We start from the raw sequence: 25,792 nt of genomic DNA, 5'->3' as shown, positions 1-25,792 counted from the left end.
TTTAGCTTTTGTGGGCTGTGGATGTAGCGCTGTAGTAGAATGCTTGCCTAACTTAGACAAAGTTCCTGAGTTTATTCCCAGCTTTACACATTGTGGGGGTGGGCAAAACAAAAAGAGAAAGCGGGGGAGGGAAGGGGAGGAGGAAAGGGAAGGGAAGGGGGAGGGGACGGGAGAGGAGAGAAGGGGAGGGAAGGGAAGGCTTTGGAAGATCATCTGTCAGGTAAAAACTCTAGCCATGCACCCTTGCTGAGCTGAAATCAAACCTTGGAATCCATGTAAAAAGCTAAATGAGGCTGCGCACACCTGTCGTCCCAACTAGGCCATAGCAAAACCAAAAGCGCCCCTGCCTCAGCATGGTGAAAGGGAAACCCCGCTCACACATGTACATAGAGAAATAGTTCTGTATGGCCGAGAAGTTCTTACAGAGACAGGCGGTGGTGGCGCACACTTTTAATCCCAGCCCTCGGGAGGCAAATCCCTGGGAGTTCAAGGCCCGCCTGGTCTACAAAGTGAGTCCAGGGCAGCCAGGGCTCCACAGAGAAAGCCGGTCTTGAAAAAAAAATTCTTATAGATAATAAATGTGATTATAAAATTTCATATTATTTGCTGTTAGCAATTATAGTAACAATTTAAAAACCTCCACCTGCTCTCGTATCTTTAACTACTACTCTAAAGTACCATCATATCATACATTTACTCCCATTTTGCTGGTTGTAGTTTGCAACATACATTCTATAGTGATGCTAATATAGACTCCTTCCTGCTTTGCATAATTGTACACCAAAAACTTTCAACACTCGCACAGGACACTCGAGTTTTTAACAATCAGAGTGCTGAATGCATCACTTTCTGTTATCCTTTTCCCTCCTCTGTCACATGCATGCAGTTCCCATTACTCCGTCTCTCTCAAGTTTTTGGTGCTTGGTACTACTCATCGCCCCCATCTTATTCAAACGTCAATCATTTCCTGCCTGACTCCTCAGCCATCTCCTTGTCACTATGGTCCAGATGCAAAGCTCCCCTCTGTTGACCCTACTTGGCAAAAGACTTCTCTGTTAACATCAATTACGCCAACCACTTTTCAAGGGCTTGCTCCAAGGCAAATGCTCCATAATTTTGACACGGCTCTAATTATTCTCCTTTTGGGGTGGTGTGTGCGTGTGTGCGCGCGCGCGTGCATCTGTGTAGGCCAAAGGACAACTTCAGCTGTTGTTCCCTGGACACGATTCACCTGTTTTCATTCACCTCTTACGAGGCCTGGAGCTCACCAGAACTGACTGTTCAGTGTACCCCCTGTTTCCACCCATTTCCCAGGCCTCCCCAGCCTGTCGTGCTTGGCGTTTTTATGTAGGATCTGTGGTTTGTCTACAGGACAAGTGCTTTATCAACTGAAATATCACCCCAGCACCTATAATCCCCATTTTATAGGTGAAAACACCGAGCCCAAGAAAAGTCAGTGACTTGCTCGGAGCCACACAGAAGCAGCAGCAAAACTGGTACTGGCAGCCAGGTCAGCGCCACTCCGAAGCCTGTGGTCCCTTCACCGCATCATACTTCCATGACGTCATGTGATGTCTTGCCTTCAAGGCGTTCCCCGCCCCCGTCCCGAGGACGCTCTTATCAAGAGCAAGCATCTCTCTTTGGCTTCCCGGCCCTGCCATGACCACACCATAGCTAAGGATTTCTGGAGCTACTCAACCTATGATGAACAATGCTCATCAGATGTGTCTCTCCAACGTCCCTCCTGTAAACCACATCACTCCATCACACTATATTTTGTTTAAAAAATGTGATTTTTAAAAAAGTATCTACACTAAGCTAAATGTCAGTTAACATAAAAGTACTAAAGTAGGAAAGCAGTCCATATTTGGACTAAGCTTTAGGACTAAGCATTTGATCATGGCTATCTGGTTTACACGTTTTTTATTTAGAAGGAAAATTAGTTTTTTCACTTTGATTAGGTATCTTAGGCTTGCATCAGAATGGTCACATCAGAGTGATCATGTAAAAATACCCTCTTTTAGATTTCTTACTTGGTTTTGTTTTTTTGTGTCTGCCCATTTAGATTCCAGCCATGCTCGGGAGCCTGGCAGAAGCCACAGGATTGCCAGCTTTTTTCTTTTTTTTTTTAAATTGGGATTCTTCATTACTCACAAACAGAAAACATAAAGAGCATTTACAGGCTTTAGCACCAAGAAATCTTCCCCGAGTCTTCTGGTTCTCATTGGTTTTCTCCCAGCATATACTTACAGTCAGAACCACACAATCAACATTTAATTACAGTGTTTGCATTGTTTGTTCCAAATGTTAGAGTAGGTGACAAGGATGTGGGTGGAATTGGATTATGGGGATCTTGGGCAGTGCGCGGCAGAGTTGGTGAGTACAAGAACAGCAAAGGAAACAGCTAAGTCTGAGGAATTACAGAAAATGGTATTGGGAACTCAGAGCATTGGTCTGGGAAGAAATCTTGAGATAGAATTTATTCATGAGCCTTAAGTCAAAGCAAAGCAGTATGTGAAGGCCAAGAATTTGGTTAAAAATTGTCTCAGTCTATTTTTCACAGCCATAACAAAATGGCTGAGGCTCTGTGCTTCCTTAAAAAAAAAAAGGTACTATAGTTTAGATGTGGACCATCCCGCATGGTGCCCGTATTTAAACTTTTGTTTGGGAAGGTTATAAAACCTTTAGGAGACAGAACCTTGAGGAGGAAGTGGACCGCTGGAGGCAGGTCTTGAGGTTTCATAGCCTTGCATCATTTCCTGTTTTTCCCCCTCTATTTATTTATTTATTATTATGTATACAGTGTTCTGCCTGCATGTACACATGCCCGCATTATCACATTATAGATGGCTGTGAGCCACCATGTGGTTGCTGGGAATTGATCTCAGGACCTTTGGAGGAGCTTTTAACCTCTGAACCATCTCTCCAGACCTTCCCTCTCTTATTGGCATATTGTTTAGCTCTTTTTTTTTTTTTTTTTTTTTTTTTTGGCTTTTCAAGACAGGGTCTCTCTGTGTGGCCTTGGCTGTCCTAGACTAACTTTGTAGACCAGGCTGGCCTCGAACTCACAACGATCCCCCTGCCTCTGCCTCCTGAGTGCTGGGATTAAAAGTGTGTGCCACCACGTCCAGCTTTGTTTAGCTCTTTTATTGGGTTCTTCTTGTTTATTTATTTTGGTTTTTGGAGACAGGGTTTCTCTGTGTAGCCTTGGTTGTCCTGGTCTCACTTTGTAGGCCAGGCTGACCTCGAACTCACAGAGATCTACCTGCCTCTGCCTCCCAAGTTCTGGGATTAAAGGGGTGCACCATTATGCCTGGCCCCTTTTATTGGGTTCCTATATCTACCTTCCTTCCAACCCTATTCCACTCTAATCCCTCCCAAACTCCCAACACTAGGTAGGAGAGAAAAAAGGTTAGAGGGGAAAAGAGGGCGTAGACCTCTTTAGATTGCTTCCTGCTGATTAGGGGTAAAGTGTTTCTAGGGGCAAGGCCAATCTGTGTAGTCAGAATACCCAGCAATCCAGCAATCTGCAGGAGCAAACACAGAAGCAGGAACCATCAGGGACCATCATCCGGGCAGCAGCAGGGGAGCAGCAGTCACCACAGGCCCCCCTGGGGCTCTCCAGAGTCCTCAGAAATAAACTATCTGCAGCTGGCAAAAGTCACGCCCCTGCTAGTGCAGGAAGCAAACCATAATCGCTTGCTGTGAAGCAGCCTCATATTCTACACCTGGGATTAAAGCAGATACATTTCACATAACATAACTGGGATTTTAAAGAAACCAAAACTCTCACTACACTCTCTACTTCCTGAGTGCAGGTGCACTGCGACCAGCAGCCATACATTTCCGCCCTCATGAGTCCTCCAGGATGGTGCATTGCTGTGTCTCATACTGTGAGCCAAAATAAACCCTTCCTCATTCAAGTTGCTTCTTTACAGCTATTTTATGACAGCAATAAGAAAAGAAACTAATATACTTGGCATGTAACTCTTGTGGGTAGAAAGTCCAAGTAGCATGGTTCCTGCTTCTGGTGAGAAAAACTCCACATGCATCATAGCCAGGAAGGAAAAGAAATGCATGTGATGGCTTTGCTGTCTGCTCTCAAGGTCACATAAAACCTGACCTACTCTCTGCAGAGGGTTGTTCATCTTTTTGAGGGTGATATTCTCAAGATGCAGTCGTCTCCTGTCAGGTCCCAGCTCAGAATTCCAACCAGCGCCATGCCTTTAGTTTGGGGACCAACCTTCACTCACATGAATCTTTGTAGGGAGTGACAGCAACAACAATACACATTCAAACCGTAGCAGAGACACCGAGGGTATGATAGACAAAAACCAAAACCAAACCAAAGCAATCCCCCCAAACTAACACCAATAACAGAACCCCAAAGTGAAAAACCAAACCCAAGCAAAATGATTTACTATGCTTAGCTCAAATACTATGTGAAATATCTGGTGTGCGGCCTTAAGGTAAGTCACCCACAGTGGCACGTGGATGTAATGAGACCATGTGGGAGACGGAGACAGGAGAAATAGGAATTCCTAGTTGTCTTCATCTACATATTGAGGTCACCTTGGGCTACATAAGATCCCATGTCAAAAAGCCATCAAACCCTAGCGATGAACAAAATGGTAACAAAATAAATCCAAAAAGCAAAAATGAAAAACCAACAAGTATAAATTTCTTCACATAGTGGTGGTGAGAGAAAGTTGCCTTATACATGTTTCATGTTCTTTTGCAATAAAGAAATTTTAATGATATCAGATAAATATGATGAGTATTATGCAAAACATCCATGCAGTTTACTTCCTTAATAGAAAGTAATACAAATGAAGTCAAGCAAAAAACTCAGACTTCTAACAGAGAACTAAATCCACATAAATGTTTAAATACATTTATACTACTGTTAAAAACATGTTACTTTATGCAACCTATGTTCCATTGGCATTACAAAACTCCTATATTCAGCCGGGCGTGGTGGCGCATGCCTTTAATCCCAGCATTCGGGAGGCAGAGGCAGGCGGATCCCTGTGAGTTCGAGGCCAGCCTGGTCTACAAAGCGAGTCCAGGACAGCCAAGGCTACACAGAGAGACCCTGTCTTGAAAAACCAAAAAAAAAACAACAAAAAAAAAACAACAACAAAAAAACCCCCACAAAACTCCTATTTTCATCTTAAACAAGGAGTATAAACAGCCATAGTATTTGTATGGAACCCTCTAGAATATGGGGCCTAGATGGTAGACATAGACCAATGGGGTAAGCCTTGGGGCTCCAGTCCTATTCTCTGCTCTCTGATCTCCCAACATGTAAGATACACACTCCCACTGACATGCCTGTCTCACCACAATGGATTTTATCTCCTGAAAGTTCTGTGGAGATGGCCCAGTGATTAAGAGCACAGGCAGCTTTTCCAAAGGTCCTGAGTTCAATTCCCAGCAGTGTATAATTGTGGTTACATGGGATCTGATGCCATCGTCTGGTGTGTGTACGACTAGACAAAACACTCACATTCATAAAATACATAAATAACTCAATTTAAAGGACACATAGGATATATGTGTATATATAGCTGTATATCATGCATGGAATATTTACAAAGTGATGATTATCACTTTGCAAGAATTTCTAAGCTGGATTGGGTAGAGCAGGTTTTACAATAAAAGCTGACTTTCAGGGCTAGGAATGTAGCTCACTTGGTAGAACAATTGCTTGTCTTAGTTACTTTTTTTTTTTTTTAAGATTTATTTGTTATGTATACAGTGCTCTGCCTGCATCAGATCACATTATAGATGGTTGTGAGCCACCGTGTTGTTTCTGGGAGTTGAACTCAGGACCTTTGGAAAAGCAGACAGTGCTCTTAGCTGCTGAGCCATCTCTCCAGCCCCTTAGTTACTTTTCTATTGCTGTGCTAAGACACCATGACCAAAACAATCCATGAAACAGAGTGTTTAGTCACGCTATGGTCTCCTAGGTTCGGAGTCCATTCATGATGGCGGAGCAAAGGCAGGAACCTCTGAGAGCTCTCACCTTGATGTGCAAGGAGGAGGTCTAGAGCGCTGACATGAAATGGTATGAGTCTTCTGAACCCCGGAGCCTGCTCCTAGTTAAACCCTTCCTCTAACAAGGGCATACTTCCTTACTTCCTTAACCTTCCCAAATAGTTCCAACAATGGGGGCAAGATCCTCAGACACATGAACCATTCATATTCAGACACCACATTGCTCATCATGTACAATGCCTGGATTTGATCCCCAGCACCACATAAACCAGAAGTGATGGCCCACACCAGTGAGGAGTTCAAGACCATCCTCAATACACAGCGTGCTCAAGGCCAGCTTGGGTTAAATGAGACCCTATCTACATAATACGTAAATAACACATGGCGGACATAGGAAGGCAGGGGGAAAAGGGGAAGGTCAGACCATCCTAGTTCATCGGGGAAGATGAACAACTAAAGATGCAGGAATGGGCAAGCAGGGAAGCACCCAGGAGGGAAGAGTAGGTGAGTCATTCTAGAAAGAACTGAACAACACATAAAGCTGGTAGAGCTTACACTTCAGCTGCTAACTACACAGTAATCGCAGCCTTTTGGCTTTCAAGAATACAATTCAGTGGAGGAATCAAGTCAAAATTAGGGGGTAGGAAATGTGTGGGTGATGGGAAAGGCAGTGGGCAGTTAGTCCACTGGTGGCCAAAGGTCTCCTCTAACACTCATGTTAAGATTTAATTGCCAATGTCTCAGCACTAAGAGATAGCAACAGAGGCCCTCAGGGCTATTTTTATGGAAGTGGGTTAGTTATGGGAGAAGTAAGTTTCTGGATTTTAATTAAGAAGAATGTAGTCCTGCTTCTTTTCTCTGTCTCCTCCTATTTTCACTTGTCCTTCTGTCACCTTAGGGTGCAGTGTTGAGGCCTCTGTCAGATACTGGCACTGTTTTCTTGAATCCTTGGCATTTAGAACTATTTTTTAAAAAGCTTAGAACAATAAATCACCCAGTCTTAGGTATTGTTATAGCAACACAAATGAACCCATTTGAGAATTTGGCAGAGAAAGGACTTTTTTTTTTTTTTTAAAGAGAGTGGAATTTAAATAGGAAGATCAAAAGATCTTGCTTTGTGTCAGGCGGCCTTTAATCCCAGCACTCAGAAGGCAGAGGCAGGCAGATCATTGTGAGTTCAAGGCCAGCCTGGTCTACAAAGTGAGTCCAGGACAGCCAAGGCTACACAGAGAAACCCTGTCTTGAAAAAACAGAACAAAACAAACAAACAACAACAACAACAACAAAGATTTTGTTTTGTAAAAGCAGAGGGTCAACATTTACAGGACAAGGTAGGAATCCAACAGAGGAGAAGGAATGTTTTAGAGGAGGAAAACTTGGATTTGTGTCTCCCACGTGATTAAAAACGGCTTAAGAAGTAAACTACAATGAGATTACACTAGCTTAAAGTGACATGGGAAGGGAACTGTGGAGTCTCCCACACAGAGCAGGGCAAATGGCGCATCCTAAAAGCAGTTTCTGCAAATCCTAACTACTAGACTTTCTTCAACTTTCTTCACTTGATCCCAAGTCCACAAGCATCGTCAAAGTTACTCAGAATAGACGGAGAAACCAAATGTAAAAGCTTAGTATCAGAGGATAAACACACACACACACACACACACACACACACACACACACACACACAGCTACACAATGCGTTTCTGCCTTCAAACAGAAGTAGTGCCTTAGTCATTGTTCTGTTGCTGTGAAGGGACACGGCGACCAAGGCAACCTATAAAAGAAAGCTTTTAATTTGGGCCTTGATTATAGTTCCCAGCCTGAGTCCAGGACCGTCATGGCGGGGAGCTGACAGCAGGTTAGCTGGCATTTCCCTGGAGCAGGAGCTAAGGGCTCATATTTTATCCACAAGTTGGAGGCAGAGAGGGAGAGAGAGAGATTGGGAATGGCACTGGTATTTAAAACCTCAAGGGCCATCGCCTAGTGACACACTTCTTCCCACAAGGCCATACCACCTGTTCCTTCTGAAAAACAGTTCCATGGGACCAAGCATTCAAATGCATGAGCCTGCGGGTGGGGGATTCTCACTCAAACTGGCACTAGTAGGTAACAGGTTAAGGTGTCACCTTTGGCTTGAAACGTCATTCACTAGCTTAGCAACCTTTTCCTTGGATGATTTTGTTTTGTTTTGTTTGCTTTTTGTTTTTTTTGTTTTTGTTTTTTGAGACAGGGTTTCTCTGTGTTTCCTGGACTCACTCTGTAGACCAAGCTGACCTCACACTCACAGAGATCCGCCTGCCTCTGCTTCTTGAGTGCTGGGATTCAAGGCGTGAGCCACCACACCCGGCAAATCTTAAGGTTATTTACAAACAATACTAAAATATACACTGTTTTACATCTACGAATACTAAGATAATTAATTGGCTTGGTTGTTTTATAGTTACTGGAATTTTTAAAAATGGTTTCAATAGGTCAGAATTGGCAGTCCAACAGCAGTTACTCTTCACAGGACTTGACCTGAAAGGAACAATCCTTGAACAAGTCTTCCCTATCCCCACTCCCCCACCTGTGTCGTTTCAGGATAGTTTGGCCAAAGTAGACAGATTTATATAGCTGGAATCATTTTCTTATCCCCAAACAGTAAGGGCCAGTGTCAAATTGATAGTATACTTCATTTTGCATTACTAGATATACAATCCTAGTTAATGATTTTTTAAAAATGCGCTTAAAAAAATAGAATGGTGTTAGTTTAAAAAAAAAAAACCTTGGGAGCTGGAGAGATGGCTCAGAGGTTAAGAGCACTGACTGCTCTTCCAAAGGTCGTGAGTTCAATTCCCAGCAACCACATGGTGGCTCACAACCATCTGTAACGATATCTGGTACTCTCTTCTGATGTGCAGGTAGAATGCTGTATACATAATAAATAAATAAAATTAAATTAAAAAAAAAACCTTGTGTTAAATTTAGACATCAATAGCATTCTCCCATTTTATGTCACTTATACTCATAAAAAAAAATTCCAAGTTGCTTAAATGAGTAACTAAGCAGATGAAGACGCTAGGCCACGGAACAAATGTCAGAGTATTTACTATATAATCCTAACCAGAATAGCAATTTTTACTAGCTAACTTATTTTTGTTTTATATTTTGAGACAGTCTCACCATATAGCTTTAGCTGGCCTGAACTTACCATGTAGACCAGGCTAGCCTCACAGAGGTCTACTCCCTGCTTTCCAAGTGCTGGATTTAAAGGCATATGCCAACATGCCCAGCAAGAGTCTGTATCATAGAGATTTGTTATTAGTTGTTTAATCTAGTAGTTCTAGTTAGAATCATAGTTTTTGCTAGTGGCTGCATCTGAATCCTTGCTCCTCCAGGGCGGTGATGGAAACTGCATATTTTATGGCCATTTGTTCTGAAGAACTCTTGGACATAAAGCTCACAATGGTAACTTTGGTTAAATAGGTATGCTAGACCAAGCTACACCAAATGAGCCTGTTGGGTATGCTTTATCCAGAAGTCTTTGTGTTTGGTTTGTCAAATGTCTCAGCCCTTTTTATGCATCAAGATGATGTGTGTGTATTTTTTTTTAATGTGTGTATTTTTAGAATACCTTTGTAATACGGATTAAAGGTTAAGACTTGATTACATAACCAACAGGATGCAAGGTATGTGTCAGCAATCATAATAAGGCAGTATATTATGAGGCAACTTTAAATTTAGCAGCTGCTGGGTGGTGGCGGCAGCGGGGCGCAGGCCTTTGATCTCTGCACTTGAGAGGCAGAGGCAGGTAAATCCCTGAGTTCGAGGCCAGCCTGGTCTACAGAGTGAGTTCCCGGGCAGCCAGGGCTGCACAGAGAAACCCTGTCTCAAAAAAACAAAACAAACAAATAAACAAAAGGCAGCTGTATCTTTGGATTTCTTCGCTTTCCTGAAAGAATTTGCAAGCAGATAACGAGGGACTTTATACCTCTGTCACAGAAAGGTTAAGGGAATGAGCCCTACAGTTGTGTAAAACTATTAGTACAGAGAAGCAAAAACAAAGCAGAAACAGAACCTTCATTTGGTCCAACCTTGTTTTGAAACAGAAGTCCTGACCTATGATGTCATTCCTGGAACAGAAAAAGCAGAAGTCATTTTCTACATTGTTTATCCCCCCCCCACCCCCGCCCCCTTTTCTTGGCATGGTTTTAAGAAGCTTAGAGACCATCTTTTTAAGGAGTCTCTTAAACTAACTGCCTTTTGTTAGGTTGGAAACGCTAAGCACACACACAAAAAATGCATTTACACGTATATATCTGGCTTCCCTTTTTTTTTTTAAATCTTAAGACTGTATTTTTAGTCATCATAGGCAGTTAAAGAATGACTAAAGGACATAATGAAAATGTGTTCCTTCCATATCAAGTCCCAATAATACTAGTCAGCCTCAGGTTTGTAGCATTTTATAGGGTGTTGTAAAGTTTCCAATGGTCTCTTGACCACTAGCTCCTCTGCTTGGCAGGGGCAGACATTGGCACTCAGCCCAGTCACATGACTGCAGAAGAGCCTCCTCATTCAATCTTATTCAAGTCCGTGATCTGACTTTGAGTCACAGCTGCTGGCGTTCTAGACCAGAGCAAATAAGTCTTGAACTGTACAGTAGCCAACAGCAGGACAGGCCCGCTGGATCTGCAGGGCAAGTTAAGAGGTTGACAAGCGGGGCTTCGCTTTGAACCGCAGTGAGCAGGGAAGTTCAGGGCAATGGAAGGTCTTTATTCCTCCTTAGGGTGGAGGACACCCTTTCTTTCCTCCATAACTGGCTGGGAAGCCTGAACCAGGCATGCCTGGCCTTAGGAAGGTTCCCTGGGGACCGGCCACCTCGGAGTGGCAAAGCTGTCTGACACGCGCATAAAGACACCGAAGCAGCCATGTAATCGGCCGGACCGGCCCCTTTCAGCCCGGCTCTCGGGAAGGCTCGACACCACGTGGCCCTCAGCCCATCCCCGCTGCGGCGTCCACGCGAAGCCCGAGCCGGTCGTTTCCCGCGCCTCGGGTAGGCCGCCCGCAGAATCAAACGCCGCGCGGGCACGCACCGGGCCGGGCTGCGCGCGCTCCCGCGCCGCGGACGGTTCAGAGCTCCGCCGCCGCCGCCGCCGCCAGGCCGCAGAGGAGCTGGGCGGGGCCGCCTGCAGCCGGAGCGCGCGGGCGCCAGGCAGAAAGACGCGGGCGGGCGGGTGTGCGCAGGCGCACGGCGCCCCGCCTCCCCACCGTCGGTCCGGGCGGGCGGCGCGAGCCCTCCTACTCTTTCCCCCCCACACACCCCCGCGTCGCCTCACGGCTGCGGCCTTCGCTTCACCCCGACGCCTGGCGTGCGCGCCCGTCCGTCCGTCCGTCCGCCCTTCCCTCCCGCAAGGCCCGGGGAGGAGTCTCTGCCCGCTCGTCCGCTCGCCGCTCGCCCGCGGCCCTAGCTCGCGTCCACGCTGCCTCCCGGGCCGGCGCGGCCGCGGGCCACCGCTGCCCCTCCCGCCGCCACCCCGCCCCCTCCCCGGCTGTTCCGTCCGCTTGCCGCCGCCGCCGCCGCCGCTCCGGATGAGGTGATGGCAGCGGCCAACTTCGGCAAGATCCAGATCGGGATTTACGTGGAAATCAAGCGCAGCGATGGTGAGCGGCGCCAGGCCGGCCTCCCCTTTGATTGCTCCGGCGGGCTGTGGGGGCGGGAAGGCGGCGGCCCGGCGCTTTTGTGTGCGGCGTTGTGTGCGGGTGAGGCGGGCGTGGGGTCCGCCCGGGCGACGCTGCAGTGCGGGGCCCCGGCCGCAGGGCGGGGACCGCTCCCCGATCCTCCCCCGGGGGAGGGAGACTCCGTTAGGGATGACCGAGCCTCGCGCTCCCCCTCCCCGGCTCTTGTTGCCTTGTAGCGGTCTCCCGCATCTGTGGCGTGGCGAGGGTGGGAGCGGGAAGATCGGGGGGTTCGGTACCGAGAGAGCCGACTGCCGGCCAGAGGCCGATGGGGAGCCATCCGGTTGTTTCTATTTATTTATTTATTTATTTTAAACTGCCATCCGGTTGTCAGGCCTCTTTGCCTCTCCTCCTCAAAGCATGCTGCTCTTGCTTTTGCTCGTCCCTTCCCTGGGTGGGAGAAAGGTTCAGAGAACGCTGCACTCGGCCATGAAAAGGGGGTGGGGGAGCACCCGGAAAGAAACACCGGATTTGCTTCTCCAAGGTGATGGTGGTACTCAAAGGGAGGGAGAGGATGGAGAACAGTCCACACGAGACACTACTGAGAGGCTGGGGGTGGGCGACCGGATGTTGATATTTTCACACCCTCGGGAGGTAACTGAGAAAAGTGTAAGGCGAGGTGAAGACACATGTTTAATTCCAAAAAAAAAATAAATTTTTTTTTTAAAGACCCGTAGGCTTAGGAGTGTTTCTATGTGTTTCTCTGGGGGGAGAAATGTTTTATGTCACTAGCCTTTTAAGTGTAAAGCGGAAATCATTTATATTGTAAAGGAAATAATGCATATAAAGGGATGAATGAAAATTACAGATGCAGCTGTTACAAGTTGATTCTTGATTGCATCTCTCCTGTACCCAATTCCTTTTACTTATTTTGGCCTGTTCACCATCCTTTACCCTAATTAGTAAGGGTATGGCTGTGACACCCACTTCTTGGTTTCTGCTAATTTAACCAACTTAGCTCAATAGGCGTGATGGGGGTGGGGTGTTGTTCTTTCTTTTATTTATGATGTATTGGACGACCGTATATGGTTAATGATTTTTCCCCCTCTGTCTTTGCACCTGAGGTAATTTGATAACTAGAAGGCATTATTTTGTGTATGAGAAAATGAATTACAACTTGTAGAGCTTTAGAAGTTACCAAATGGGAAAAGGCTGCTTTCTTTAGTTGGATAGGTGTTTGCAGATACTTTTCTTGTAATCATTATTCTGTTTAACACCTGTGTGTGTGCGTGTGGGTGTGTGAATGTGGGTTGGCTGTATATCAACAAATGTAGTATTAACGCGTTAGTTTAAAACCTGAAGCAGAAAATGTAAGTTCTTCACAGACTTACAAGTCTTAAGTATGGCCATTAAATGACATGGTTACAAAAACAAGGAAGCATGCAAGAGGTTTCTGTTACAATTTTTCTGAGATGCCTTTTAAAAGGTTATTATTTAATTGTATTGGACTTGAAGTAATTTTGGTTCCTGGGTGATTCTAGGACATAGTCTTACAATGTTCTTTCAGCCTTTAGCTGCAGCCTATAGCAGTAACCTAGATAACGTTTTTCAGAAGTATTTTCTTGCCACGACGTAGTGGAAGTCAGTACAGTCTATATTGTCCTAACCGGAAGCTGTAAATACTTAAGTGCCTTGGATGTAAGAGCGCCTAAGTAGGTAGCTTTTTAAAAACATTTATAATCTCTTATTTTTTTTTTTTTTGGAGCCCTTATGATCTCAGGTTGGCCTTGAACTTGCTTTGTAGCTGAGGACCTTGAACAACAACTGCCTCTACCTTCTGAGTGCCAGTGTATGGGGTTCAGGGGATTCAGCATTCAACAGTGGAGCTTCGTCCTCAGCACTGAAGAGTGGGTAACTTGTCGGAAGTAGTTAGAATTGAAAGTGTTTGACAGTGGAATTCATGTCTAGGAGGTTTCCCCAGGCATTCCCTCTTCTCAATTTAAAGAGGCAGTCTTTGCTTCCTTCCTTCTATAGCAGATCTGTGGCTGGAGAAAACACGAGTGGTTATTGTAAAAAACAAAATTAAGTGAATAAAACTTGTGGTCGAATAAACACTGATATCCCGAGACCTAAAATCACAGGAGTAAATAAAGGCAGTCAGGCCACTTCAGCCTGCTCCTAACCAGGCGGTAGGTACTGCGATGCTTGTGTGATCCTTGTCCCTGGCCAGCTCTTCCTATCAATCATAGTCATATATTAAAAGATTCCAAAGTCCAGTCAGAACCTAGAAGATCCTGCAGAAATGCTCATCCTCTAAGTCCTCACCGATGATTAAAAGTAGATTACCAGTGGCCTTCTGAATTCCTCAGCCATCCTTTCACATTCATGAGGCAGCACATTTCCTTAAGCATTGATGCTCAGAACCATACTGCTTAATATGTTTTCAAACTGTGTGGCTAAAGTAATTACTGGATTTAGAGCGGTGGTTCTCAACCTGTGGGGGTTACATATCAGATACCCTGCATGTCAGCTACTTACATTACAACTCCTCACAGCAGAATTGCAGTTAGGACGCAGCAAAGGAATACTTTTCTGGTTGGAAGACAGCACAACAGGAGGACCTGTATTGAAAGCTTGAGAACCACTGGTCTAGAGAAAGCAGTGGAGGCCCGTGAAGATACCCACACATACCACCTGAGAGCCAGGATGTTACAGGATTCAAGTATTTAATGGCCTTAGGAGTTGCTTGAATACACCTGTATATCACCCTACACACACACACACACTCTCTCTCTCTCTCTCTCTCTCTCTCTCTCTCTCTCTCTCTCTCTCTCTCTGGAAACAATTGAATGGATTGCTCATTATTGCATTTTGTTTCCAAACATTGTTTTAGGGCTGGTAAAAAGATTCAGCCTAGTGACCTGAGTTCATTCTCTAGGACATTCATGATGGGACAAGAGAACCAACCCAACCCCTGCAAGTTCTTTGACACACACCCCCCCCCCCTCTCTCTCTCTCTCTCTCACACACACACACACACACACACACACACACACACACACACGAATAAATGTAATTAATAATTTTTTAAAGCACCCCTTTAGCCAACCCAACTCGAATTTTATCAGGAAGCGAAACCCCATCAGTCCATCTTCATTTTGTACCGCCTTCCCGCTGTGGATCCACTTCCCCGTGGGCCTCTTAGGTCAAGGTTCTTAGAGATAACTGAAATGGAGTGATGTAAGGTTAGGCGGTTTTCTTTGTTTTTGTTTTGTGTATCTCTCTCCTATTACCCGCCCCCCTCCCCTCTCCCCCGCCCCCAGTAGTCTAAGTTCAGATATTGCAGGACTTTGACTTGGACTCTAGAGATTGCTGTCAGTCACAGGTAAACTGGTATGAAATTGGAATGGTTTCTTAAAATAGACACCTACATTTTTACGCATATGTCTTACTGTTACTTACTTGATTCAGGTTCATTTTAGAGTCCAGTGACTCTAAACACTACAGTTACACAGATGCATAGCTAGATAACTTTAAGTATTTTTAAAGCTGCACTATTAAAACAAAAGTTGTGCGCTATCAGTGCTTCCTTCCTCTTTAGGGGCCGGGGACATAGGTGAGAAATAGTGATTCTTGTAAAGTCCAGCTGAGGTGCACTGGCCTTTCTTTGGAAGTCTCTTAGTTGATGTGTTATCTGGTGGGAAGTTTAAAATTTTCATCTCAGAAACTCTTGGAAGATTATGTGATTCTCGTTTTGTACAAATGGGACCTAAGTCACAGGTCGGCATGAGTAACTGACCTGTCTAGATGGCACAGCTTGTCAGTCATGGCAGTTAACCTGCTTTGCCTCACATAGAAGCCGGACTGTCAAGATGACAGTGCAAAAGGGGGCGTCTCTGTTCCCTCAAAAGGATATATACAGCTTCCTGCAGCCTGGTCAGAGCAGGTTGTGTCTCACTCATGGAAACAGCATTAGAGAGCATTGCGTAGAGCCACCGTGTGATAAATAATAGCTATTAGAGGGTCACAAGACTCAACGCTGGGGGAGAAAAAGATTCCTGTTTCTTAGTTAAACACCGAGAAAACTCTCTTCATTAAAGCATCTGAAAAGCAAAGGAGATGGGGATTTCAAGGGCCATCGGGAATGTGGGAACTTGGGGCAGACAAGTGACCCAGTTCACTTTGCCATTTGTTATTCTCCTAGTTCATCCATACATGCCATTTATAGGCTTCTAATGAATAGAGTTACAGTTTAAACAATAAAAATGGACAACATGAGAGTACAATTGTAATTACGTGACTGTGTGGGCATAGGATAGAGTGTGTGCTTCTGTAGATCACTAATGTCCTTTTGCAGGTGACTAAGATGGTAGTGCTTTGGTGTTGTGTTTATTGGGCGTAGTTTTCCGTGAGCGTCTAAACATATTACCTGGTTGAACTCTCACAGGGGCCATATGAAGTAATAAGCAGGGTAGGAAGACAGCAGATGCAACATTTTATGGGTGCAGAAGCAGAATTTGCCAAACTCACATGGTTCAGAAAGGACACAGCTGGGTCAAATGCTAATTAGTCACTACTGCATGCTAGCAAATGTTGTTATTGATGACAGGAAGCTTTATACTTTGTGAATATTAATTTTCTTTTTCAGACACACAAGACCCTGTAATAGAATTCCTCCACTACCACCAAAGAAGCTTAGACAAGCTATCAGTTTGTAATATAGTTTAAATTTGTCAAATTGATGAAATCAAATTCTAACATTTTGTAGTTCATAAAGGGAAAAAGTTAACAAGCGAAGGATTTTAAAAGTCACTTTTGCTTCCACCATTATCACAAGAGGTGTCTGTCTTAGCTGTCTATCTTATCTACCTGCCTACCTATTCATTGCCTAACCACTCCTTTCCAAAACAGATTTGTAGGTGAAATTGTATATTTCATTGTCAAGTGTGTCTGACTTTTTATTTTTGGAGGAAGCAGGAAAGGGCCAGTTAAACTTGCTTTTGCTGAAACACAGAAAAACAAACTAGTGTAGAAACCCAGAATAGCACAAAGCCCTCAGGATGCATTCTTTCTAGTCACAAGTATACTTGCCATTTGTATTAAATTGACCATCTTTGTGGTGGTGTTGCTTATTAATCTCTAGCGTACAGCACTCCAGAGGGAAGCTGAGGCAAGAGGATCTCAGCAAGTATGAGGCCAGCCTTGCTGTGTGGAGAAGCCTGTCTCAAAACACAAGCTGCAGCAACAAAATTATGTTAACATTTGCAAAGCTCAATTCTTTTTTTATTTTATTTTATTTTATTTTATTTTATTGTGTAGTGTTCTGCCTGCATGTTTGCTACAGGCCAGAAGAGGGCACCAGATCTCATTACAGATGGTTGTGAGCCACCATGTGGTTGCTGGGAATTGAACTCAGGACCTTCAGAAGAGCAGCCACTGCTCTTAACATCTGAGCCATCTCTCCAGCCCGCGAAGCTAAATTCTTAAAATCATTTTCTGATTTCATGTCTTCTACTTTGTAACCTAAAGTAATTGCTTAAGATACTTGCTTGTTTTGAGGTCAAAAGCAAATTCTTAGTTTAAAGAATAGACATACACTTTAAACTCTGGATGAAAGTAAGTTTTACTCTTCTGGTCGACTTGTGGAAAAAATTGGGTTTTCTGACACACACCAGCTTTTAAAAGTTTCAGCTAAAATAACGTTACAGGTGGAGCAGCTCTAATATAAGAGTCTGCAGTCTGAAACTGGAAAACCTGAAGCTTTGACTCCTTGATGTGATGTCACAAGCTGAAAATTGATGCATGGTCTTATGTGAAGAGTTGTGGTCAAAACACAGGCACATTAAAAATAACTTCACTTTGTGTGTATAAGGGGTGTGTGTGTGTGTGTGTGTTTCAAATGAACATAAGATAGGGTCTTATCTTCAATATACCTCATTTTGTGTGTACACATGAGCATTTCCAGTGAGACACACTAAACCTGTTTGGTGCAACACTGAAAGAGACATGAGAGAGAGAGAACAGCCAAGCGCTCTTGGGTTCAACTCATAGCACCCACATGGCAGCTCATGCTGGCCTCCAGAGGCACCAGGAATGCTTGGAGTACACGGACATACATGCGGGCAAAACACCCTTACACATGCCATATACACAAAGGTAAATTTTTGGTTTTGTTTTTGAGACACAGTTTTTCTGGGTAGCCTTGGCTGTCTTGGACTCATGCTGTAGAACAGGCTGGCCTCGAATTCACAGAGATCCACCTGCCTCAGCCTCTGCCTTCCGAGTGCTGGGATTAAAGGCATGCGCTACCACCATCTGGCACACAAAGGTAAATTTTTTAAAAAATTAAATAAAAATCTTTTAAAAAATAGACATTTGTTTTCTCATGCTAAATATCTAAGTGCTTAGGAATGCATAGCTGCTCTGAATGCTGTGCCACATAGATAATATATAGAGCAAAATAGATTGAAGTGCATGGCCACTGAGATGTGGTCTAATGAAAACAAAATGAAATGCTGTATTAACTTTCTGTTGGTTAATTGTTTTGTTTTGTTTTTCGAGACAGGGTTTCTCTGTGTAGTCTTGGCTGTCCTGGACTCATTTTGTAGACCAGGCTGGCCTCAAACTCACAGGGATCCACCTGCCTCTGCCTCCCGAGTGCTGGGATTAAAGGCATGTGCCACCACGCCCAGCCTCTGTTGGTTCATTGTATTAGCATTTTGTTGTATTCAAAAAGTAAAATGGGGAACAGATGTCTCTCTTAAAAGTTATACTTCATCTGGGAATCTAGCTTAGTGGTAGAGTAAGTGCAAGTCCTTGGGTTCAGTCATAAGCACTGATCTGTTTAAAATAAAAGTCACATTTCCAGGACTGTGAGTATAGCTCACTGGTAGAGCTTTGCAGGGACATGGGTCCAGTTTCCCAACAGTTGAATATAGACCTTAAATGATTATGGCATATCAAAATAATGAAATAGCCTATTTCTCTTTGCTGTGACATTCCATTACACTATTATATATCATACACTCAGAGATATGTAGAGACTCCATGAATAAAATTCTAACAAGAACTAAATCATTTTATTGTATGACTAGTCCTCATAGAGGTGCTTTTTTAGAGTTGGGCTCTGAGGTAACACTTCTTGTGTCCCTCGTCTGTGCTTTCCTCCAGGACAGCTTAATACAGCACTGTCATTCTTGATAACTCAGGCCAGTTAGGTGGGTTGGCATTGCTTGCTTCTAGTGATCTACTATTCTTTATTTTCTAAGTTTTAACCTTTGTTCTAATTTCAAAAGGTGTATAAACTGTACTCCAGTTTTAGGCTCTGGCAGACCATCATCAGCTCCTGACAGCTGGTTTTTCTTTAGCGACCCTGGGTTGGAGTCCTCAGGGACACAGACCGAGGAAGTAGGACGTGGGAACTGGTAGAGCGTCCTATCAGCTGTCCATACTTATGTGATGTGAGAGTAGGCCCTCCTCACAGTGTAGCCAAGTACTCACTCCCCTTTTATATTTTATTTACTTTAAAAGATTCCCCCTCTTTATTTAGGTTTTGACATTAGTTATTTTTAGCATGCCATCTCTGTAAAATTATTTTTTAAGATAAGATCAAGAAGGATATATGTGTATGGTTACATCTGTTGAGCATGTTAAGAATAACCCTTTAAGCTGGGCATGGTGGCGCACGCCTTTAATCCCAGCACTCGGGAGGCAGAGGCAGGCGGATCGTTGTGAGTTTGAGGCCAGCCTGGTCTACAAAGCGAGTCCAGGACAGCCAAGGCTACACAGAGATACCCTGTCTCAAAAGACAAAACAAACAAACAAACAAACAAAAAAAGAATAACCCTTTAGAACTGGGTGTGGTGGCGCATGCCTTTAATCCCAGCATCAGGAGGCAGAGGCTGGCGAATCTCTTGAGTTCAAGGCCAGCCTGGTCTACAAAATGAGTCTAGGACAGCCAGGGCTGTTACACAGAGAAACCCTGTCTCAAAAAACAAAACAACAGCAACAGCAAAATCCAGAACAAAATAAACCATTTTGATTGTAATGTTTGGTGAACTGTCTACCTAGTAGGTTATGTTTTCCACACTTGCTGTTTAACTTCAATTTCTTTCTTAAAAAGTTAATCCAAATGGAGGGTCACTGCAAATTGGCTATAAAATGAGACCCTATGTCAAAGAGTTTTTAAAAGTCACCCGTTACTTTGATATCTGAAGACATTTAACATCCATGCTCTTTGCTAAATATGTAACATACATTATTTGATTTTCACAACTACCTATATGATAGACAGTAGGAACTAAGCCTCACATAGATTCTAGTGTGGGCCGGGATTGTGACCCATTATTGTCAAAACAGTTGGATGTGCTAATGAAAGAGGCCTGGCTAGACTTCCTGGAGTGTGACGTGTAAATGGTGGAGGGCGGCTGCCTTGAGGGCTGGAGGAGGCACAAGGTGGGAGACGCTCCTGAGCTGGAAACACAGGGCTGTTGGTAAAGGGAATGTAAAACAGGGTGGAAGGGTGAGAGATGGAGATGAGGAGGAGGAGGGAGGGGGAACCTAGAGCACCTTGCACTGCAAACAAACAGGTTGACTTGGAAACAAAGGTAAGGTAAGGATCTTGGAATTCGTTTCTAGGACACTTGGAAAGTACAGTAGGACTTAATCTCCTGAGATCAGTAATAGGAGTTAGCCAGCGATTAGGGAGAGATTGGAGACAGAGCTACAGCGAAGAGTCAGCTTGGATAAGAGTGCCTCAGTCTAGGAGGGTGAGCAGTTCCTCAGAAGCAGATGAGATGAGAACGTGGCAGAAAGAGCCTTTGTTGTGTGCTGGTATCACTTGTGCTAATGAGTTGGGAAGGAACTTTGCATTTGAAGTCTTGAGTGTAGCTTATAAAACTCCTTAGTTCTGTTTAATCAGGCTAATCCTCTTCATGAATACAATATAGAGTATTATAAAACTTGGGTATGTTGTAACATCAGCGACCAACTCTGGCTGCTTTTTTACCATTGATAACTTAAAAGTAACTGAATTTCAGATATGGGACACGTCCAATAAATGTCTAAAGGTAATAAGCTTTAACAAATGGCTTTGTCTTAAGACGGGGCCACAACTCAATTCATGGAATGGAAAGGAAGAATTATAGCAAAGAACTTGATTTTATTTCCTTAAAAAGAGAAACTGTTGTCTAATTACTTTATTTTATGTCTATGGATGTTTTGTCTGCCTGTATGTCTGGATACCAGAAGAGGGCGTAGGAGCCCATGGAACTACAGTTAGAGATTGTTGTGAGCTGTTAGGTGCGGAATTCAACCAGCGACTGTTAGGGGATGGGCTGATGTATTTAGTGGTCTTAACTGTTGAGCCATCTTTTCAGACACTACAAGATAAAATATTTTGATTCTTGAAATGGGACTGGAGTTCAGCTCAGTTTCAGAGTTTGTCCTTGGCACCCGTAGATTCTATGACTGAAGTCCCCTTCTATTGTCATGCATTCACTGGCTGCTTTCTTTTACCTTTGTTCTTATTTTTGGCCTGTATTTTTCTGTGCTGGCATTTACAAGATTCTGAATACCTGTTCAGTGGTTAGAATGTATTAATTGCTATTTGGAACAACTTTGAAAGGGGTAGATGGGTAGGCAGAGCACAAAGCATTTGGGGGTAGTAAAATTATTTTGGATAAGAGAAAATTTCTAAAATCTGTAGAAGTTATATCACTAGGAATAAATCCTACTACAAGCAAGATAATGCTGTGTGATTGTAGATTAACAAATGTGTCTCATGCAGGATATTGATAGTGGAGGGTATATGGGAAAGGGAGGCTTATGGGAAATCTTTGTGAACTTAAAAAGGGGAAAGGGATGGGAAAACTTCGTCTAGGCCTCTTGAAATAATGGACCAATTAATGGTAATCTTTAATACTTTAAGAATGAAGATGAATTAAACCATAGAATTCATGGTTGTTGCTGATGTTGTTTTAAATGAATCTCATGTATGCTAGGCTGTCTTTGCCTGAACTCATTATGTTATGGGGGATGACCTTGATTTTAAAATCCTCTTGCCTCCCCCTCCCAGTGGGATTATAGATATGTGCTACCACACCCTGTTTATTCAAACTGGGGATTGAACCCAAGGCTTTGTGTTTGCTAGGCCATTGCTTTGCTGAATTTTATACATGCTATGCAGTTACTCTATTTACTGAGCACCAGTTTTTGTTGTTGTTTTGTTTTTTAAAATCACACTTAGTCTTTTGGCTAATATAAGAGAGTTGAGTTTGCTAACAAAGATAATACTAAATGAATTATGTAGTGCAGTGGGAAATAATTCAGATAATGTTTGACAACTGGAATAAATAAATTTTTGATTTCAGCCGGTGGACATAGTGGGTTTATAGTTCAGATACTATGGTGAATGCGCAAGCTTTGTGTCTTGAAGCTTTGTCTTTGACGGCCAATATTGAGTATAAAATGGCTGAACAATAGCTGATCTTACTGCAGATCTCTACAGTAAGGTACAAGCACATTAAATCTGTTTTCTGTTTAAGTTTGGAGTGCAAACAGCTTTAAAGTTGTTTTGGTTTTGAGGTTAATAGTTTTACAGGTAAAAAGCCTATAATTTAGTGTTGGGCACTAAAGAGAAGTGGCTGTGAGGATTACCTGTGTTATGTTTAGGAAATGAAAACATTAGAGGCTCTATTAGATAAATCTTGAAATTTAGTCACAAACAGCTCTTAGAAATACTGTTTTTAGGCTGGGCATGGTGCCCACGCCCTTAATCCCAGCACTCAGGAGATAGAGGCAGGTGGATCGCTGTGAGTTCCAGGTCAGCCTGCTCTACAAAGGGAGTCCAGGACAGCCAAGGCTACACAGAGAGACCCTGTCTAAAACATACAAATAAACAAACAAACAAAATCCCACTGTTTTTGATTGTCTTAGTTAGAATTTTATTGCTGTGAAGAGACACCATGACCAAGGCAACTCTTACAAAAGACAACACTTAGTTGGGGCTGGCTTACAGTTTCAAAGGTCTGGTCCATTATCATCATGGTGGGAAGCATGGCAGCAGGCAGGCAGACTTGGTGCTGGAGAAGGAGCTGAGAGTCCTCCGTCTTATCTGCAAGCAACAGAAGAGCGCCAAGTTGGGCACGGCTTGCACTTCCCAGACCTCAAAGCCTACCTATCCCCTAGTGACACACCTTTTCCAACAAAGTCACATCTACTTCAACACCTCTTAGTAGTGCCACTTCCTGTGACCAAGCATTCAAACATGAGTCTTATGGGGACCATCTCATTGGTCAGAACTTGTTTGTACTGTTTCAATAAAAACATTGTCTTGTCCAAGGTCATCTATAGATTAACAAATAGATGCTTAGCAATGGATTGCCTCTAAAAGTTCTACAGTTAAGGTCCTTTTAAGAGTGCTTTATATGCCGTGGCTATATTAGGCATCAAAAGTCCAATCGTTATATGTGATACTTCCTTTATCTTCTTCGGGTTTAGTTTGCCTTGCCTTTGGTGGTGGTGGTGGTGGTGGGCGGCCGGTCAGGGAGTTTCTGTTGTTTGTTTTGTTTTCAGTTAATCCAACTAGTATTTGCTGAGTGACTTGAATGAAGGGAAAGGGCTTTCAGAAAAGGTTACCATGTCCGCAGCAACAGCATACTAAACAGCTGTTGTGCTTATTTAAATGTTATCTGGCTGTATACCTTCTTTCAAAGATGGGCTGATAATGTCCAGTCAGTGCCCTTTAGGCCTTCCTGTACACAGCACTCCAAGGTTTAGGCAAGAGGATATTCTCTCATATGAGAGATTCTCTTTATCACAGGAGTATACTCAGTTACACAGAGTGCTGATAGAATTGGTCAGTTTGGGTCCCTGTCCAGCTTGCGTGGTCTTCAGGTTTATAAGCCTGTTGTTTTGAGATTGCATGTGGATTGTTGATGCTTTCTCCCCATACAAAACTCTCCAAAAAGCAGGTATTGTCTATGTTCTTTAAGTTGCAATTTTATTTTGAGTGGTACATTGCTTTTAACCTTTATATTCCTATACCTTTATTAAGAGCCATTATTTAAAGTAAGTACAGTTTCCTGTTTTCCTATCTGTTTCTTTTCCCATCCGTTTCTTCCTCTACCTTTAAGGATGCTTTATCATTCTCTTAGAGATGGCGTACCTCAGGTTTTGGTCCTAAACCTAAAGTATTTCTCACATAGTTCACTGTATAGGTAGAGTGAATTCTCTCTTCAGCTTATATAGGGTGGTTCCAGGCACTGAGCATTTGTATGTTATCTAATGGATTATAAGTATCTCTACTTGAATGTTTCATAAACACCTCAACTTTAGGAAGCTCATAATTGAACCAATCCGTACATGTAGATGTATGTCATTACTTACTCTTTTTCCTAACTCTGAAACCTAGTTGTCTTGATTGGCTCTTGGTCTTGAACCTTACATCCTGTCCTGGCTGTCTTAATTAGCTGCTCAGGTACTCTTTACCTTTCTACCCCTGCACTGACTTGGATCAGGTTAGTAATTTGTCTCATCTGTGTTGCTGCTACAGTTTCCTGGAAGGTGTCTCCACCTTTGCTTAGTTACTGTTTCTTAGTGAGCCTGAGCAGTCTGCCCCACCTGCTGTCATCTTCTTGCCGCTTTGTCCTTCCAGCAGGCAGTGTTGCCAGCTTCTTGTTTAGTGCAGAGCTTTTTTTTTTTTTAATCTTTCAAGAAAATGTGTGTCTGTCTGTCTGTCTATATATCTATATGCAGGATATATATGTGTAATTATGTACCTCCCTACACAATAACTATATAAAATGATTACAATTTAGTTTAGTGTTTTGAACCAGAATCATTACTGTGCTGTATACCTCAAGCTGGCCTACAAGTTGTGATAGACTCTTTGCCTCAGTCTCACTCTGTGCTAGGAGACAGAGAGACAGAGAGACAGAGAGAGAGAGAGAGGGGGAGAGAGGAGAGAGGAGAGAGAGACTGACTATGTACCACCCACCCCCATCGTGCATTTGAGCAAATAGTGTCATTCTTTTTCATGATTACATTTGTAGTAACTGAAGATACCAGTTTTATTTACTCATCCCTTATTGATATGTACACTTGTATCTTATTTGCGATTACTGTATGGAGGGAGTATATGGTGTGCCATGACACGCATGTGGAAGTCAGGAGACAGATTGTGGAAATTGGTTCTGTCCTTCCGCTGTGTAGGTCCTGCAGTTCTAACTCAGGTGTCAGGCATGGTGGCAAATACTTTGCTTTTATCCACTTTATCCATCTTGCTGGCCCTTTCTTTTTTAATTAAAAGAGATTAAATCAGTAAGGATTAAAATCCTTGAAGTAGAATCAATGTTCAAAGAATTATTTTCAGTTTGCCTTCCATAAAGCAGGAATTTACCTTGCTATATATACAAAGTGCCCGCTTTCACCTCCAGGCATTGTTCTTGGGCTGGGAGCAGAACTCCCCTCTGCTTTTCAAATGCCTTCCTCAGTTGTGTTCTAGGGCTAAGACGAGTAGATTTTCCTTTTCTCTGGCAACCTCTGGGTCCACGGTACTGCCACCATTAGTTACCTCACGACAAATTGAAACCTAGGGAGTCTATACTCGCTCTGTATCATATTTAGCCTTTAAATGCTGTGTGTATCAGTGTTTTTACAAGTGTTGTTGTTATTATTATTATTACTATTATTTAACCCCAAAAGCCTTTTTGACATTTTATCCCTGGTCAACCCCCTTCCTCCTAGTGAAAATTTAATACCACAGATACCTGTGCATTTGTTTGTGTGTGGCACTTAGGAGTGCCACAGTCTGATAAAGCTTTTCCCAAGAGCCACATTTTCACCCCCTTTACAACATTATCCTAATAGTGAGAAACTGAGGTGTGTTGAGAAACTTTTCTATAGATACCATATGTTTAGAACGATAAAACACATCTGACCATAAGACACACCCCCACTTTTGGAGGGGAAAGTGTGTCTTATGATCTGAAAAATATGGTAACCTCAAACTTGATAAGTATAAAACGATACTCAATAGCTTGACTTTAAGGGCTTTCTGTCCACACTGAGCTTCTGTGAGTCTATCTAGACATGCAGAATTTTGTATTCAACATTTTACCCCAACTGTTTAAGAACT

The 25,792-nt window shown here is 43.2% G+C and overlaps 1 protein-coding gene across 9 annotated transcripts in view; it reads left to right on the top strand.

Annotated features, from left to right (window-relative positions):
* Positions 1–11,506: 11,506 nt before the first annotated feature.
* Positions 11,507–25,792, top strand: part of KIF2A (kinesin family member 2A) — a 62,840-nt gene continuing 48,554 nt past the window's right edge. For 4 of the 9 annotated variants that reach the window (XM_084801666.1, XM_084801662.1, XM_084801665.1 and 1 more), the window contains exon 1: positions 11,507–11,640. In XM_084801666.1, the coding sequence (XP_084657792.1) occupies positions 11,577–11,640 (64 nt within the window). In that variant the 5' untranslated portion in view covers positions 11,507–11,576. Of the gene's footprint in view, positions 11,641–12,180; positions 12,200–13,438; positions 13,563–25,792 lie in introns of those variants that run through there. The other 5 variants (XM_084801664.1, XM_084801659.1, XM_084801661.1 and 2 more) reach the window with 2 other exon arrangements.

This window comes from Acomys minous (assembly GCF_964271855.1).
Source record: "Acomys minous genome assembly, chromosome: 11".
NCBI classification, from domain to species: domain Eukaryota; kingdom Metazoa; phylum Chordata; class Mammalia; order Rodentia; family Muridae; genus Acomys; species Acomys minous.
The sequence above is the reverse complement of the archived record's forward strand: the minus strand, read 5'-3'. Positions and strand labels throughout refer to the sequence as shown.